The sequence below is a fragment of the Odocoileus virginianus genome, chromosome 4 (genome assembly GCF_023699985.2).
Source record: "Odocoileus virginianus isolate 20LAN1187 ecotype Illinois chromosome 4, Ovbor_1.2, whole genome shotgun sequence".
Lineage (NCBI taxonomy): Eukaryota > Metazoa > Chordata > Mammalia > Artiodactyla > Cervidae > Odocoileus > Odocoileus virginianus.
Genome location: NC_069677.1, coordinates 64611196 through 64625707, shown reverse-complemented (window position 1 = coordinate 64625707; position 14512 = coordinate 64611196). Strand labels below are relative to the sequence as shown.

Sequence of the window (14512 nt, the reverse complement as noted above, 5' to 3'; positions counted from 1 at the left end):
CACCAACATCCATCTCCAGAACCTTCTCATCCCTCCCAACTGAACCTCTATATCCATTAAATACTAACTCCTTTCCTCTACTCCCCAGCCTGATAAGACTACCATTCTACTTCCTTTCTCTAACTCTGACTACTCTTGGTGCCCCCATGTTAAAAGAACCATACAATATTTGTTCTTTTGTGACTGGCTTATTTCACTTAGCATAATGTCTTCAAGGTTTATCCATGTTGTAGCATGTGTCAGAATTTCTTTAATATTTAAAGCTGAATAATATTCCTCTGTATATCACATTTTGTTTGTCCATTCATCTGTAGATAGATACCTGGGTTGCTTCTACCTTTTGGCTATTGTGAATAACGTGGCCAAGAACATATAAATATCTGTTCAAATTCCAGCTTTCACTTCTTTTTGGTATACACCCTGATGGGGAATTTCTGGGTAATACGATAATTCTATGCTTAATTTCTTGAGAAAGTGTCCCATTGTTTTCCACAGCAGCTGCATAATTTTACATTCCTACCAGCAATGCACAAGGGTTCCAATGTCTCCACTTCTTTGCCAACACTTGCTATTTTCTATTTTTTATAGTAGCCATCCTAATGGGTGTGAAGTAGTATCCACTTATTTTTATAATTCATTCATCACTACTTAATATTTTCTTATTTACTTGTTTGTTTAAACATTAATTGCCTCATCTCTCCAAACTAGGATGCTAGCTAGCTGCATGAGGGCAAGGAGCTTGTTCACCATAACTCCAGTGATATCCAAGACCCAACATACATTTGTTGAATGAATAATAGACCTTAGGGCTACAAGCTTCTACAAACTGTAGCCCAACCACAGTTCTCCTTCTTTTATCAACCTAGGGATACACAGAAGCTAGGGAGCTCCTTTTAGCTACTCTGACACACGAGACGACCATGAGGAAGAACTATAAAGATTTTTACCAATGATGCAGTTATTTTCCTTGTGAAATACGAAGAAAAGAAGATACCGTCAAACTATAACCTTGAAAGCATCCACGGCCTTTGTGAACATTCTGCTGAAGGTACAATTATAACCAGGAGAATGTGCTGGGCTCCTCTGGAAGTTCTTGGCACTACTCACATGCAAACATACAAGTGGCAGCTGCTTGAAATAGAATCAACCAGCTAAGAGTGAAAAATATAAAGCTTTTCACTAGAAAAACAAACTGTGCCATCCTTTCTTGTATATTACCTATGCTTTCTAAAAATATATATTTTTCTAAAAAGGCTGGCATTTGTTACTCAACTTTTGAACATTAGTTCGGGCAGCCTAGGCAAACCACAAATAAATATGTCACAGAGACTGCCTGTCGTCTGCTTGTTTTCCCTTCTTTCCACAGTTGATAGAAGACGTTTATTCAAAAGACGACTTTTGGATTTTAGCAGAGCACACAGACTCCTGACATGAAGCCTTCATTTCAGGGCTTCCTTGCACCTAGAAGGGGCCATGTAATTAATAACTGGCAAATGTGATGTGAACAGCGAGGTGCATGTAATTCTGCACAATGTCCTTAAAGGGAGGATCTGTACCCTTCTTCTCTTCCTTTTTGCTGGCTAGACCATGTACCTAGCTGATGGCTGGAACTTGAGCACACATCTGAGTGGATACTGAGTTACTAATGATTTGAAGCAACCACACCAATTCTGGATTGTCTATCTCCAGATCCTTTCATGTAAGAGAGAACCAAGCTTCTGGTTTTGTTGTTGCTCTAGTTGCTAAGTTGTGTCCGACTCTTTGCAATCCCATGGACTAGAGCACACCAGGCTCCTCTGTCCACGGGATTTCCCAGACAAGAATACTGGAGTGGGTTGCCATTCCCTTCTCTAGGGGATCTTCCTAACCCAAGGATCGAACCTGCATCTCCTGCATTGACAGGCAGATTCTTTACCACTGAGCAACCAGGGAAACCCAAGCTTCTGGTTGAGCCACTGTTACTTTGGATCCCTTTAACTGGGAGCTGACCTAGTCCTAACTTACATAGAATCTCCCCAACAAGATTACAGGAGAACTGAAGTACAAAAATTTCCTAAAGGTACATGACAACATTGATTGTTCCATCAAAGATGAGCTGCTTTAAGCTGATGCCAAGCCCAGATGAGCCAATATACTAAGCAGGTGGCAGTAATCTGCCACATTGCCTGTGGGTCAGAAGGAAAGATGAGTCAATACCAGCAACAAAGGGTAACAGTGTTGGCTAATATTTAGTGAGCACTTATTACATCCCAGGCACTCAGCCCAAGAGCTTTATATGTACCATCTTATGTTGTCTTTACAACAGTCCTGAGGTTTAAAGAAGATAAATCCATCACACAGCTTATGAGTGAAGAAATGTGAGCCCACTTACCTCACCTTTGCATTGTATCCATATGCAGCATCCATTAATACTTCCCTCCCCATACATAAGAATAGGGGTAGTCAGGGCTCTCTAGAGCACTCTAGTTTCTCAAGAACTTTCACTGGACACCCTGCTCTCTCCCTCCAACACTAACAATGCCCCTAACACCCAAAACCCTGGGCTAACCATAGAGTCTACTTGTTAGGCACAAGATGCCTCTCAGTCCCTAATTTTCTTGGGTCATTTTTAACTCATAGCCATTTACTTACAACTGAAACACAACTATAACGTGAAAACCAAGTTACATGTTTGTTTCAGAGCCTTATTTCACATTTATGCTAATATCAATATTTCGAGGGGCTTCCCTGGTGGCTCAGCAGTAAAGAATCTACCTGTAATGCAAGAGACCCAATTTTCATAACTTGCTCAGGAAGATCCCCTGGAGGAGGGCATAGCAACCCACTCCAGTATTCTTGCTGGAGAACCCCCATGAACAGAGGAGCCTGGAAGGGCTACAATTGAGTCAGACACAATTGAAGCAACTGAGCATGAACATTTATACTGCTGCTCTGGGCCTCAGTTTCCTCATCTATAATATGGGAATAATAGTACTTTCTCACAGTGATTTCAGAGATTCAGTAAAATTATGCCTGTTAACTTCTGGCACACAGTAAGTACTCAACAAGAGGTGTCTACTTTAAAAAATCATAATTCATGGCTGACACTGAATGAAGCTTTCAGTGAACTAATGTGTTCAATTATTAAACAAATTCCCTAAAATGAAAAAATACAGAAGATAATAGTCACTACTATGCTGACTGGAAAGATGACTTAGTCTAATTGACTAAATCCAGACTTATTTTTTTTAAGCTAGCTGTCTCTAAATCTGACTTCTTAACTTGACTTAACTTAATCTATGCTATTACTAACCAGCCTGGGCATTCTGTTAGTTTTTGTTTGATATTTAGGCATTTTCCCCCCTGAAAGTGAAAGTAAAAGTTGCTCAGTCCTGTCTGACTTTTTTCAACCCCATGGCCTATGGAATTCTTCACGCCTTTCCTGTCTCCAGGGAATCTTCCCAACCCCAGACCAAACCCTGGGCTCCCATTGCAGGCAGATTCTTTACCAGCTGAGCCACAAGGGAAGCCCTTTTCCCCACTAAGTTACTATTATTCTCTATGTTTAGATTGCCTTTAGTGGTGGTTTTAAAAAAATATCCATTCCCCCCAAATGCGTTTGTGAGAACAATCATTTAATTTTTTAAATATTTATTTATTTGTCTATGCCAGGTCTTAGCTGCAGCATGCAGGATCCTGTGTTGTGGGATTCTTTTTAGCTGCAGCATGCTAACTTTTAGTTGCAGCATGTGGAATTTCCCCCACCAGGGATCAAACCCTTGCCCTCTGCATTGGAAGCTCAGAGTCTTAGCCACTAGACCACCCTGGAAGTCCCTTTAGGGGTGGTTTTAAGTCAGAGACATTAATAGGATTTGTTTTTTCTTTTTCTTTTGCCTAACCGCCCTCCAATGGATATAAAGTAGTCAGAGGTGAGTACTACCTTTGATTTTCTATCCACCACTGGGAGACATTTATGAAATGCAGGAGCAGTAAATAGCTCCTAAAAGTCTTTACAAGGGGCCTTTGCCTGAAAATAGCCTTCATTCTGAATCCATGAAATTCAGCTGAGTCCAACTGGGTTTTCAGAAAACACATCTGCTTTAAGAATTTATCCCTCCAAGCATTATCTCGAGCCCTTCCTAATTGTTAACACAGGACACCACCAGTTCTATTAAAAATCTCCCAAAGAGTTGAGGCAAAGCCAACATTTCACTATTTCAGACATTTACCCCCAACCCAAATTCTGTCACCAGAGAAAAAAAGCAGCAGCTCTTCCACTGCTTCCAGTATTCATTTTTGGAGAATTCTCTTTTAAAAACTGCTTACTGTGATTTTCCAGGTACATTTGCTATTGGGAGGGTACACTCCAGGAAAACCTTCGCTGCCAATAAATCCAGACTCTCCGGTAAGAATGCCGCCACATGTGAAAACAGGTCTGGGAAAATAAGAGAGGAAAAGAAATCTGAAACAGAGCCTAACAATTCACTGTCAATTTCAGAAAGATGTAGTTTATTAATAGGGATAAAATGAATACTGACTATTAAGTGTCTGGATCATATAGGGAATTTGAAATACTTACTAGCTCTTAGAATATTTAAATTATAGCCTAATAAAACATTCAGTCCAGCTACAACTATCTCCCCCATAGTAACACCATAATAACAAGATCAATCTACCGATCTATCCATCCATCCATCCACCATCCATATGCAATCAAGACCTTATCAAGTGATAAGATGTCACTGGAAAATGGTAAATAGAAAATGTAACTGGGGGGAGTGAGAGAGAAAGGGTGAGAGCTAGGCTCTGTGAAGTGCTTGGTTTTAAAGATAGACAAGTAATTAGTTAATGTGGAAAAGTTTTAATTTCCTAGATTAAGAGAGATGCCTAATTCTTCCCGTTTTGGAAGATCGTTGGCCATTGGCAGAGCCTCCCACTGAAAAGGTAGGTTGATGGTGATGGAGGTGGAAAAGGAGATGCCACAGCTGGCCACAGAACGAGTCCCCCTGCCCAGGTCCTAGAGCCATCCGGCAGCTCAGAGGTTGGTGAAGAGTTAACTTTCCGAGAGCTGCTCCGGGCGCCGGGCAACTCGGGCTTTTCCGTAGGCTTAAGCCTCTGGGCAAAGCCTCTTGGGGAAGAAAACAGAAGTAAACCAAAGTTCACATATTTGGGCCCCAGTGCTTCTTTGCACCCTCGTAAAGCTGCGGGCAGAGGAGACCCAGGGCAGGTTAAGCCCCTACCACGTGGTGGCTGGCCAGCTGCAGGGCCGTCCAGCGGGCGAAACTAGGGGCGCTGGAGGGAGTCCCGACGTCGGGCGCCGTCTCGTGTCCTGGTGGCGCGTGGGTCCCCCGGCGCCCCAAAGCGGACTGGGTAAAGCAAAGCAGCGGGCGAGGGGAAAGGAGGGAGGAGGGGAAGGGTGCGGATGGGGGTCGCGTTACCTCTCCGAGAGCTGCGGCCGCGAGTGCTGGGCGGCGGCGACCAGCAGCAGGCAGAGCGGGGCCCAGGCGCCCGCGCCCCTCATGGCTGGTGGAGACGCTCGAGACTCGCCCCACCCCGGCGTGCACACCGGAGCACCGCGCGCTCCGCACCCGCCCGGGCTCCCGCCCCGGCGCGCCCCGCACCCCGGCTTCTCCCGCTCGCTCACACGCGCCGCCGCGGGGCAGCCCAGGTGCCTGGGTGTGCGCGGCAGGCGGGGCCGGGGCGCTTTTCTAGAGGCGATTATGGTGCAGTCTGCTTCGCCGCTGGATGTCCCCTGAGGAGTTGCTCTGGCAGCCACAGGCCACTGCTGAATATCCCGTTTGTTCTCCAGCGGCGAGAGGGGGCGGCTCCCAGGCCGGAGCCTCCTCCTCTCTTGGGGCGGGCGGGCGGCTCCTCGCTGGCACCCCGAGATCCGCAGTCCTGGTCACATCCCACCGGCAGGGGCGGTGAGGAGAAGGATGAAAGAGAACCCCCTGCCAAGTGGTACCCAAATGGGACTTGGTGCCTCGATCCACAGATGATGGGGGGTGGGGGGGGTGGCCTTGGTTTGCTTTAGGCGGTGTTTTTCTCTAGTTGCTTTTAAATAAAAAGTATTGACGCTTGCTGGTTGCTGGAAAACGTAGGGTTCCTCCTTCAAACACCCAGCTCCAAGGACAGAAAGGGGAAAAGAAAAGAGGGATTCTATCATATTTTAACTCCTACCCTAATTCTCTTACTTTAAGCATACCTACACACACACACACACACCCCTCTGTACACACGTACAGTGTCAGTAGATTCTGTATTTACTGGTGTGTGAGAATAGGGAGATAGTTTCTATTTGGGAGGGGGATTAGGAGTTAGAAACGAGTTTTCAGCCATGCGATTTGTGACTGAATTGTCATTATTGTGCCAAGTATAAGACAAAATCCGGATAATCAGTTCTCACTATCCCCTGTTATATTTTGAAAATAGTATTTCTTTGCTGGCATCTCCCTCTTTTTTAAAAAGGTATTTTCCAACAATGTCTTTTTCTGTTACGATTAATTAGTTAAGATTTACAGAGAATTTGTTTTTCTAAGAACAACTGCAGTCTTATGGAATCAAGACTTTCCTTTATTTCTTTTAATTAATTTTAATTAAAAATAATATTAAATATTTATTTTGTTAAGTGCTTCTCAATAACCGTGGATTAATAAAAGAAAAACAAGAACGGAATGGATTCACTGAGGTTTTTCAATAACTAGGTCCCCACAAAAGGGACATAACTGAATTTGGATGCCTCCTTTTAGATGTTCCTCCTACATTATTTTCACCATTCTAACAAAAAATAATAATAATAAACGTTAAGATAGTACTTACCAAGACTTCATTTCTAATAATGAACCTACAGTGTTAAGAACATAAATACTCCTGGCAAGGAAATAAACAAAAGTTGGCTACATAGAATAATCTTATTTTTAGAAAAGTGGAGTCCAGGAGTCAATAGTGGGAACCAGAATTTCCCTGTGGGGTTTAGATTTTCTTACTATTTTTGAAAAAGTGAAGGAAAAATACACCAAGAACGACAACTTTTAAAACATTTTCTAAAGGCACCACACCCTGTGAGACATTAAAAAGAAAAAAAAAAAAAAAGGATTACAGAATTTGGCAAACAACATTACATTCTGAAACCTACACCCTCAACCCAATAAAATTGTTTTAAAACAGCAAATAGGAAAATAAATGATTGTTTATTTTGCACATGTTTCAAGAGTATGCTAACCAATAGCATACGTGTTTTAGATGATATTTTATTGAAAAGTCAGAGTTTTAAATTATAGAGTGAAAATATTGCTCAACTCACTTTCTGGTAATGATTTGAAGTGATCATAGCCAGAAAATACTTCATTCTTAGGACTAAGCTAAGTTTTCAAAATTTTAAATTAAAAAACAAAGTATTAAACATGACTAAGTGGATAGATAACTGTTTGAACATAAGTACGCAACAACTCTTTTCTTAATTTATGTGTTTATACTGTGTTTATATCCTCACTAAAAAAGTTGGAGTTTCAGCATTGATAGTTCTATTACTGTTGAGATATGTAAAAAGACATAGACTTTACCAGATGATTTTAGAAATTTACTAAGACCTTATTATTTGCTGTTAGAAATGCATATTTAACTTGGAGCTACAATTCTGACCAAAATTATAAACCTTTAATGTCCCGAGAAGTTTCATGTGTTAAAATTGAGACAGACCCAAGTGGACTCTGAAGTTCATGTAAGAGCCTTCAGTGAGACCGATTTCTGGACTTCAGAGATGCAGTGTTGGTATAATGGTAGATAGCCACAGAATTCCAGGCACTAGGAAGAGGGAAAGGTGGAGGGGACCAAAACCCTGTGGATGCAGAGTGGTAGGTGAGGTGATCCTTGTTCAAAGTGTATATTACCCAGCCTTTGCAGTAAACCAAATTGCACAGAGACTCAAAGTCATAAGAATATGAGAATATTCAACAGTGGACTAACCACTAACAAAATCAGACCACATTCAAATGTATTTTGCTGCATAATATCAGCACCTGTGTGTACTCAGTCGCTCAGTTGTGTCTGACCCTTTGCAACCCCATGGACTGTAGCCTTCCAGGCTCCTCTGTCCATGGCATTTTCCAGGCAAGAATACTGGAGCAGGTTGCCATTTCCTACTCCAGGGGATCTTCCAGACCCAGGGATCAAACACACTTCTCCTGTGTCTCCTGCATAACCGGTGGATTCTTTACCACTGAGCCACCTGGGAAACTCCCTAGCTAGGCCCAATATGTCAACATCTTGTTAGTTAGTACCTGGTCAGTTCATCAACCTTGCAAACGTCTGAAAATGCAATGTAAATACATTGCACATTTAATCCATGGTGCAGTACTGATCTTGTAAAAGATCCAGAATCTCACAAGATGGAAACAAGTGATGTTGAAAGAAATGGAGGAATGATGGACTTTTTTGACAAATGAAAACCTAGAAGAATCACTCCAGTGAACAACTGAAGGGAAAAAGCTAAAGGTCTCTGACCAAAAAAAAAAAAGAATGATTTTTAATGCCAAAAATATTAGAGATGCCCATGTGAACAATTAAAACCCCCTAAGCTATTTTTTTCAAAAGTAATCTACTTTATGATTTTGTGAAAGTCAAAGGTGGAGGGAAGAATGTTTGTATCTTGCTCAAATGCATTTTAATAGGGAAAATTATTCTGAAAAATCCACATTTGATTCAGTATTTTGAGAACTGGCACATAGCTGCAAATATAGATGGAATTTTGTTAAATACAAAATTTAATTTAAAAATTTTTAGTTTTGTTTTTGAAGGTAAAATTCTAAACAGGTTTTCAATATCTGCTGTGAAAATTTGGACCCTGCTTTCAGTACATTTTAAGTGGCCTTTTAATCTCAGATATGATCATCTCTAATTACCCTGAAAGGCACCTGAACCACAATCCAGGACTCTGCATCAGATTGAGGAGGAGAGGCCGAGAGAGGACATAACAGGGAGCTGGGCTCTCTCCTCCCATCCCTCCCATTTGTTCCCTTAGAGACCTGAGCCGTATCTGGAGCACAGGTGTGCCCTGTGCTTCCTTGAACTCGACACTGCTCCAACTTCAGCACACCAGTCTCAAGATTTATAAGTGCTCCAAATGTATAAAGGAAATGAAAAGTGTATGAAAAGCACTGTGTAGAATTTTTTTTATGCAGCCCACATTAGTGACAATACAATATTCAGGATGTTTCCATAACATGTGTCATTCTTCAAAACTATCATGCTGGAATCTCCCTGTGTTCTTTAATCTAGGAAAATATAATAGTGTAGTTATGATATTAATACTTAAATGATGAAATGCCTTTCCTGAATTCAATTTTCTAGATACTACCAACATTTAGGAACACTCTGTAATCTTTGAATTCTTGTGCACAGATACTCTTGTTTTTGTGACCAAGGATTTTGGAAATTAAAAGTTCAATTTTTTTTTTTGGATGAATAGAACCATACTATTCCTCCTAAGAATAGAGCATGGGAAGGGAATTGTACTGGTTAATCTTCTTAGCTTCAAACAACTGAGTTTATTCTGGCTGGCTCAAGCAATATAAGGAATGTATTTTAAAATAGAAGGTAGTTTATGTTACCATTAAGAGAACTGGAGAAACTTATTTCAAGGCTATTTCCCCCAGAATAACAGGCAAAAGCTTGCTTCAGAAATGGCCCCATGAGAAATCTGTTGACACTGCTGCCACCAAGGCTAAGCGCTAAATGCAAGTACTTCAACTTGTTGCCACTGCCACCTCTGTGAGCATAGCACATGCGTTTCTGCCCAGTGAAATTCAGTCTCCAACACTCCTACCTCAAAGGCCAGACAGCTCTGCTGCCACCTACAGAATGAAAGCTCATCACAGACCCTCTTTGCTTGGATCTCTTGAATGAGTCCCCTGCAAGTGCATATGGTAATGTTCATGTGACATGCCTGCATCTCAGCTGCAAAAAAAGCTAGGAGCTCAACTCTTTGCAGGTGATAAGAATTGCATACTGTATAAATTTCCCTCAATATTAAAAAGAGACTGAAAAAATAATGGCAGGCACAATTATGATTAATGTCCAAGACAAGGGAATATACAAAGTTTCATTAACCTGTCTCTATTGAGAAAATCTGATGCGAAGAACAGACTCATTGGAAAAGACCCTGATGCTGGGAAAGATTGAAGGTGGGAGAAGGGGACAACAGAGGATGAAATGGTTGGATGGCATCACCTGCTCAATGGACATGAGTTTGAGCAAGCTCCGGGAGTTCGTGATGGACGGGAAGCCTGGTTTGCTGCAGTCCATGGGGTTGCAAAGAGTTGGGCATGACTGAGCAACTGAACTGATTGAAGAAATAGGCTCCCAGGTGGTCTTTATGTAAACAGGTCCTGAAGAAACCTAATGTGTGTTGAATGAAACCAGCTCCACTCATCTGCCCATATTGGACAAAGAGGTCAGCAACATTTTCCTGGTTTGGAATGAAACTTTGTCCAATGGAAGCACTCTATGATAAATCATCACCACTGTCATCATCACCATCTCTAACTTTACTGAGCACTAATATTATGGCCTTCCCTTGTGGCTCAGCTGGTAAAGAATCTGCCTGCACTGCGGGAGACCTGGGTTTGATCCCTGGGTTGGGAAGATCCCCTGGAGAAGGGAAAGGCTACCCAGTCCAATATTCTGGCCTGGAGAATTCCATGGACTATGACTATATAGTCCATGACTATATACGGCTGAGCAACTTTCACTTTCACTTTCAATATTATACACCAGGAACTGTGATATAAATTCTTTACAACAATATTTTGTTTTATTATCTCAAAAACCCTATATAGTAAAAGTGATTATCACTATTTTTGCAGGTGAAGATTCTGAGATTTATAGAGGTTAACCAAGAAACCAAAACCTGCCATATGTAAAAGAAATGCTAGAATTTGAACTCACATTGACTAAAAGTCCAAGCTCTTGATCAACACTGCACATCAATTCAACAGAGCCTCGCAGGGGATTCTAAGTTCAGTGTACATGGAGATGGTGCCTGGAGTTGATGGATATGCACTGTGTATATGCACCCAGGAACACTGATTCCATTTTCAGTGTTTCTCCAGCCCCTGCCTCACATGTCCCCTTTGCGGTGTGTGACCAAGGACTGTCCAATCAGAGAGCTCTCCCAGGACTCTTCTGTTGTTGTTTAGTGCTAAGTTGTCTCAGACTATTTGCAACCCCACAGACTGTAGCCCGCCAGGCTCCTCTGTCCATAGGATTCTCCAAGAATACTGGAATGGGATGCCATTTCCTTCTCCAAGGGATCTTTCTGACCCAGGGATCGAACCTGCATCTCTTCTACTGGAGGTACTGGAGAAAATGTTCTTCCACCCTCTGGATCATGGCATCCGGTCCCATCACTTCATGGTAAATAGATGGGGAAACAGTGGTTGATTTTATTTTTCTGGGCTCTAAAATCACTGCAGATGGTGATTGCAGCCATGAAATTAAAAGATGCTTACTCCTTGGAAGGAAAGTTATGACCAACCTAGACAACATATTAAAAAGCAGAGACATTACTTTGCCAACAAAGGTCTGTCTAGTCAAGGCTATGGTTTTTCCAGTGCTCATGTATGGATGTGAGAGTTGGACTATAAAAAAAGCTGAGTACCGAAGAATTGATGCTTCTGAACTGTGGTGTTAAAGAAGACTCTTGAGAGTCCCTTGGTGTGTAGGGAGATCCAATCAGTCCATCCTAAAGGAGATCAGTCCTGGGTGTTCATTGGAAGGACTGATGCTGAAGCTGAAACTCTGATACTTTGGCCACCTGATGCAAAGAGCTGACTCATTGGAAAAGACCCTGATGCTGGGAAAGATTGAGGGCAGGAGGAGAAGGGGACGACAGAGGATGGGATGGTTGGATGGCATCACCGACTCGATGGACATGGGTTTAGGCAAACTCCAGGAGTTGGTGATGGACAGGGAGGCCTGGCATGCTGTGGTTCATGGGGTCACAAAGAGTCGGACACGACTGAGCAACTGAACTGAACTGAACCCTCTGGAAGCAGCATGGAAGCAGATGGTATAGGAAAGAGGAGTGCTTTACCTCAGGAGCCTGAGGTAAATGCTTCAGAGAAACAAGATATTCAATTTCCACATGAAGATAAACCTCTAAGAATTTGGAAAAGATTCTGTTGAGAACCCAAGATTCTACCACAGAATAAGGAGACTTGGTCATGAGAAAAGATATAAGTACCAGTGTTAATCAAAAAATTAACTTGATCCTAAAAAGTCCTCAGTGAGTGGAATATTAATGATACTGAGGGCCATGAAGTAAAGAGTATAATTATCAACACAACCAAATCAAACCAAAACACCTCCGAATGATTTTATTATGTTGACTTTTGGGGATAAACATTTGCCTAAAAGAATGATTATTATTAACTGTAGATAAGAGTTTCTTTTTATTTGTTAGATATATGTCTCATAATTAAGTAAAAAAAAGTCATTTGGATGCTTTTTGTAGCTAACTCATCTAGCTATCTCACCAGGACTCAACTTTATTTCATAATCATGAGTCATGCCAAGATGGCAGCTGTCTTCAAGAAGGCAGTGCAGTGGAGTCACTTGGGGGAAAACTGATGGGACCCCAAAGATGAGAAGAATGCCACCGTGATTGCCCAATAACAAGGAACCAGGAGTCTGGAACAAGAACACCAGAGTACCACAGAGTATTAGCTCAGATCCCTTTGCCCTAGACCACCCTGAGGTCCTATGCCCTCTTCACTGATTCTCAAAGCTCAAGAGTTTGGTGTCAGACCAACCCTAACCAGCACCAAGGAGTGAAAACTGAAACTCTCTCTTAAGCTATGTGGGTTTTCATCTTCGGTCACCATGTCTTCTTCTTTTTATTTTTTAAGTCAAAATTTCCCTGAGTAAAAAGGAAATACATGCTCATGATATAAAATCTGGAACATATTTAAAAAGAGAAAGAAGAAAATCACCACTAACTTTGCCACCCGAAGATGATACTGGTGTCCATTTTGTTCCCCGTCCTTTCTGATGTGCCTCTTCTGCTATAAAATTGTATCTAGGGCTTTGAAGAGTTTGTTTTCGATCCAAGTCCTTCTTTGATTTTGGGAAAGTTACTAATAGAGAAAATCAATGATAATTTTATAGTGTCAACATTACTGCAATGACAGACTGAACATGACTTCCTAAGAGGAATGGTGGTTTATCTTTTTCTATTTTAACTCCATTCACAAATCACTTCCTGCTTACTCATCGCTCTTCTAAACTGCTATTTGGAGAAACCAATTCTAATCACAGGCAGAACTAGCAAATCTACCTCCATTCAATTATCTTTTATTTGTCCCTCAAGGAAAAGATTCACATTCATTGCTCATTAAACATCTGGAATAAAAGAATTTGTGTTTGCAGTCTGAACCTTGTTTGTTATGAGTTGCAAGATTGTTTAGGGGTTATTGCTTTTGAAAAAGTGAGGTAACTAGCTAAAAGCCATTATCCAAATAAATATTATATGTAAACAAAGACTTTAGAACTATGAGACTGAATCATTAAGACATTCTTTAGAGTGCTGTGAATTATGCAGTTGGTTTCTTTTAAGCATTTCTGTAGAGATATTGCAATTTGAGAATGAATGAAAATTAAACAAAATTATATTTTAAGAATTTCTCTAAAAACTTTATAAATAAAGAATTTATTAATATAAAATTATGTGTAGAGAATTTATATGCAGTATAATACATGAATATATGTTTATATATAAATATATATGAATTATGGCTATGAACACAGTTCTAAATCCATGCTGTTAATAAAACTAGCTTCAAGTATGTGTCCCAAGGCCTTTGCCCTCAGAGTTATAAAGACATTTTATAGCCTTGTAAATGCTTTTGAAATAATCCCAACGAAAACTTCATTTTTCCCAAGAAATGAGTTGAACTCTGAATAGGTACTTTTTTCCACTAAGATAATTGCAAAAGAAGATATATGTAAGAAAATATCACTTTGCATAAATTTAAATAAAGCCCAAAGGTTTGCAAATCAACATATATTTATTGTGAATATTAAGTGGTTATTCATTTTAAAAATTTGCATGAGACTTGTTTGATGGAATTTAATAGGATTACAGCTCTTGACAGAGTCGAGAGTCTCTTCTCGGGGACACTGCAATTGCAACATCCTAACTGAGGGGTGTTTGCCAGACGCTAATGACAGAAGTGCCCTGGCTCTCTGTGTAGAACTAATTGCACAAATGAGAAGCTGTAGCAACAGAAGTGCTGTGTCTGTGCCTGGAGCTGGCAATTGTCTGTTTTCTCAATTGGTAATGTTTCCATTGGCAGTGTGGAGAGGAGATTTTTGTTTGTTTGTTTCATTTTCCTTTGAACTTTGTGCTTTATTTTTGGTATATATTGAGAATTCTGAACAAAGTAATATATGAACATGTATGTATAATATACCCATCATTTTCTGCACATGTACTTTTTATGCATATGTAGATAAGGATGCCGCTTTGAATGTGTGT

The 14512-nt window shown here is 40.9% G+C and overlaps 1 protein-coding gene across 1 annotated transcript in view; it reads right to left on the bottom strand.

The window, feature by feature from the left end:
- PCOLCE2 (procollagen C-endopeptidase enhancer 2) overlaps positions 1-5806 on the bottom strand; it is an 87338-nt gene extending 81532 nt beyond the window's left edge. Inside the window, exons 1-2 of the mRNA XM_020887590.2 lie at positions 5418-5806; positions 4306-4414 (exon numbers count right to left, since the gene is read on the bottom strand). Of these exons, the coding sequence (XP_020743249.1) occupies positions 4306-4414; positions 5418-5500 (192 nt within the window). The 5' untranslated portion in view covers positions 5501-5806. The remainder of the gene's footprint in view (positions 1-4305; positions 4415-5417) is intronic.
- Positions 5807-14512: the final 8706 nt, after the last annotated feature.